The sequence below is a fragment of the Osmerus mordax genome, chromosome 13 (genome assembly GCF_038355195.1).
Source record: "Osmerus mordax isolate fOsmMor3 chromosome 13, fOsmMor3.pri, whole genome shotgun sequence".
NCBI classification, from domain to species: domain Eukaryota; kingdom Metazoa; phylum Chordata; class Actinopteri; order Osmeriformes; family Osmeridae; genus Osmerus; species Osmerus mordax.
This window is the reverse complement of record NC_090062.1, coordinates 6,016,005-6,020,667: the sequence shown is the minus strand read 5'-3', so window position 1 is coordinate 6,020,667 and position 4,663 is coordinate 6,016,005. Positions and strand designations below refer to the sequence as shown.

At 45.1% G+C, this 4,663-nt stretch overlaps 1 protein-coding gene across 1 annotated transcript in view; it reads left to right on the top strand.

Moving 5' to 3' along the window:
- Window positions 1–4,663, top strand: part of si:ch211-186j3.6 (neural-cadherin) — a 139,774-nt gene that overhangs the window by 77,972 nt on the left and 57,139 nt on the right. Inside the window, 1 exon segment of the mRNA XM_067249417.1 lies at window positions 996–1,138. Within this exon segment, the coding sequence (XP_067105518.1) occupies window positions 996–1,138 (143 nt within the window).

Genomic DNA, 4,663 nt, shown 5'->3' with positions numbered 1-4,663 from the left:
AGATAGATAGATAGACAGATATCTTCATATGTCACTCTCTTTCTGAATATCTTTCTATCTCTCATTCTTTTACTCATCAGTGTTTTCTGTGAAGTTGGCTGTCTATCACAAAACGAGCACATGCAATTGCTACAGAATGAATAAGACCTTGGTGTAGTGTACTGTTGAATCATTGCAGCTCATTCAGAATGAGAGAATAACAGGGTTAACCGCAGAGTACCAGGAACGTCATTGGTCCTTTTCATGGAACTTGGATTTGGTATGGGTTTGGGCCATGGTGGCATTACAGTAGTGTTAGGATACTGACCTGCTGTAGAGATGCCTAACATCAAATGATTAGCCAAACACCTAATAGAAGACTTGAATTGTTTGTGTGTGTGTGTCCACAAGAATAGCAATCTCAGGAAAATTGAATTTGTGAGAACATGTCAATTGGTCCTCAGAAGTGTAAGTGCTATTTAACGGGGGGTTAGAGCTGGGTGTTAGAAGTTAAGTATAGTTTTAAGGTTAGTGTTTGCAGCAAGGGTTAGGGTCAAAATTAGGGTTAGGTTCAGGGTTATGGGTTTGAAAAAAAAAATTGAATACATTATGTTTCGCCACAAGAATAGCAATACAAACTTGTGTGTGTGTCATTGAGGTTGGTCTATTCCCTACAGATATGCTCACACACTCTTATGTCACGCTCTCATCATTTACCAGCTACATGAAGATCCCCAGCAATTATACAACACCACCAGCCTGCAATTATACCGTACCAGAACACCAGCATCTTTGTTCAGTATATTTTTACCTCCCAACGTATACCCCACTCGCCACCCCAAAACACACACCTGCACACACACACATCAATGTCCCTCGTGCCACATGTAGTCATGACAATTATTAAAGTAATTCATATGAATCCACAGTCTGGTGTGTCAGGCATTAATTCACACAATTCCCTGTCATCCATAAGAGGAGAGGTGTTGATTATGGGATGTCTGTGTTGTTGACAGCTACCGGACCTTCGTCTCCGAGGATGCAGGACCCAACACATTGGTTGCCACGGTGTTGGCTAAGGACCCCGATGGTGACGGAATCACGTATAAGATCACAGCAGGCAATGAAGAGGGAAACTTTGTCATTGACAGCCATAAAGGTACTCACACGTGCACCCCCCCCCCACACACACACACACCCTCACACATGAGTACACTCCCACTTACAACTTACGAATACAAACAAATACGCACTCAAACAAACTCTACAAATTCACATATGCGCATTCACACCTTAATCTACACATCAACTCCCAAATGAACACACACATACACATACAGACACGCACACATGCTCACACATACACGTACACACTCTCAGTCGCTCAGTCACACACACTCAACCTGAGGATCACAACACACACTGAGCAGTGTGTTCTGTGTGTTTTAGGCAGGTTTAGTTTTCTCAGAGGGCAGATCTACTGTCTGCTGTTTTGTTTAGTACTGTCTTGTCTTTCGGCACATTTCAGAATCAATATTCCACAGAGAAAGCGTTAAGGGTAGAAAACCAATTTCTGTGTCGCATGGACCTTTTTATAAATTGGACCATCAGATCAGCATATCACATTAAACGGCAATAAGATGACTTTAACAAATTCAATTACTGCCGAACTTCAAGGTGCAATTTCCTGTGTTCGTTTCCAATGACATTCACTGTCAGCTGATAGAGAGGATTCTCTCTGTCACGCTCAGGTAGAAAACACACAACTCTGTTGGCTAAAAACACAAAGGACCAAACACACACACACAGAAACACAGACACATCATTACGGGCTGTATTTGGAAGGGGTAGAATCCACCAGTAGAATATGTCTCTTTGACATCAATGTTTGGAGCCTGTCAAGGGACAATATCCTGCAAAGGAAATCAATGAGATCATGTGACCCTGTGTGTAAGATGGACGTCTTTTCAGCATCTATCTCACTGTATCTGTCATGGACAGGTCATATTTTTTGCCTCCAGTGTTTGTGTGTTCGTATGTGAGTGTGTGTGTGTGTATGTGTGAGTGTGCATGAGTGTGTGTGAGGTGTGTATGTGTGTATGTCTCTTTGACATCAATGTCTCTTTGACATTGTCTCTTTGACATCAATTTCTCTTTGACATCAATGTTTGGAGCCTGTCAAGGGACAATATCCTGCAAATGAAATCAATGAGATCATGTGACCCTGTGTGTAAGATGGACGTCTTTTCAGCATCTATCTCACTGTATCTGTCATGGACAGGTCATATTTTTGGCCTCCAGTGTTTGTGTGTTCGTATGTGAGTGTGTGTGTGTGTATGTGTGAGTGTGCATGAGTGTGTGTGAGGTGTGTATGTGTGTATGTGTGTGTCTTTGCCCATGTTTCATTGATCGGGCTGCTGTTGTACGTCCACTATTCTCCATCATTATTGATCAGCACATCAGGTTTTGATACCGTCACCTGTGCTTGTATAGAACATGCTACTGCACACACAGAGTCTGTGATGAAAACCTGCCTACTCATTTGATTTGTTAGGAGACATTGTGCCTAAATTCTTCAAAACTCTCCCGGTCTGTGTCTACAGAAAGTCGATGTCCCCGTGTTTCTCTTTCTTCCCCTCTCCCTCTCTCTCTGTACTTTCTCTCTCCCTCTTGATCTCTACCCCGTCTCTCTCCCCTCTCCTGGCGTTTCTCTCGCTCTTTATCTCCCCTCTCTCTCTGTCCTTTATTGCTTCTTATCCATGGATCTTTAGATCTTCTCCACTGTCCGGAAATTTCCTCAATCATTCACGAGGCGCTGTCTTTTTTTATTCTCTGTGGCATAGTTAGACGTACGACTCTACCCTGTTAATCTGACTATAACTCAGAGAAGAATATGTTTTACTGAGATTTACCTCCGTTATTAGGACTCACACAGGCAAGTCAATAAGATGATCACCCAGCTCCTATTGAGCACATAAATACACAAAGGGCACATTTATGTTGGAACCCGGCAGAAGGAACTATTTAACGACCTGACAGGAAAATATTTGTTCCGATTAACAGGTAGATCATCTCTATGGTTCCGTCTAAAACTCTTCTCCACTTCTTCTCTTTTATCTCCCTGGTTTGTTTTGGTCTTTTTGAGAAGAGAGCAGAAATAAAATACATGCTAATGTTAGGTTGATAGCAGAATGCATGAATACACTCATTGGTGAAAGGCTGGCTTGTCATCCTGTCCTCCCTCGCTTTCTCTCATCCCCTCCTTGTCCCCTTGGACCACTCGTTTATATAACTTCCCGACCACCGCACTCCTCCTTCCTCCCCCCCTTCCGTCCTCCATAGTTTTCCCTCATGCAGCTCCTGTCGTCCCTCAGGGCAGTCCTCGCTCTTTCCATCCCTCCATCCCTCACTCCCGCCCTCCGTCCTCCTCCTGGCTTCGTCCCACTGTTTTGGGGTGAGATGCTGATAAGAGGTGGCATCCGGAGGGAGCCAGTGGCCCCCCTCCACATCCTCTCTCCCTCCCTCTCTCATCCCTCCGTCATTGGAAGCGACGTGTGCTCAGTGACCCCTGAGGAAACATCTTCTCCATGGTGGATGTGTGATGATATGAGCTGGCCCTTCTCACGGCCCTGCCTCCGCGGGGTGACCAGGGGCCTCTGACGCACCCTGCCTGTCTGCCGGAACTCTGACAAAGACACACGCGAGCAGGCGAACACACGCATGCACACACAAGTAAACACACACACATGCACGCGCGCGTCAACACACGCGTACGCGCGAGTAAACGTCCATATCGACACGCAAACAAACACACGCACACCCAAGTGAACACACACAAACACACTCAGGTGCAGGCAAGCAGAGACACACAAACATCCAGGCGAACACACCCTCGCACACACACAAAGATACATCCATACAGTACATGCATGTGGTTCTAACAGACCCAGCCATGGGCCAATGCACATACACATTTACTCTCACTCATGGCACATTTCTCTAATATTAAACCAGACACATAGTGTATGCTTTCTTCCCGGAATGTCCTAAAACCACTCTCTCAACCCACTTTCAGACACTTACCAACCATTTCCTTTGAAGGCTTTTTAGCCCTCTCTGGTGCGTCATGTCACACGAGGACATGCACCAGACTGGATTCTTAGCTTCCAGTCCTGCACACGGCTGGGTAGACCAGCGCTTGTGTTTCTTTGTGAGCTCGCTATTTTTATTAGAAATGTCACATTTGTTCCACTGCTGTTTTCCTTCACACGCCTTGAGTGCACAGGGCAGCCACCTAACTCGAGATCGGAGAAAGTGGAGAATAGTGTGTGTCTCAGAGTCATTTTTGGGAGACACTGTGTGTGTGTGTGTCTGTGTGTCTGTGTGTGTGTGTGTGTCTGTGTGTGTGTGTGTGTGTGTGCAAAAATATCAGTGCACGTGAATGTGTGTGTGTTCATGGGGAGGATCCAGGCTTAGGAACAAAACTGCTTGCCGCACTACTTTTGCACTGGCATCACATTAACCTGCACCTATGAGAGCATGAATGATACTTCACCTGAACATCCACCAAAGTTTCTCACATGGTGTCTGATTTCTCTTTCCTCCAGGTATCATGTGTATGTGTGTGTACGTATTTGTTCATGTATTAAACAGTGCATGCAGAACATGTCTGTTTAAAACCTGC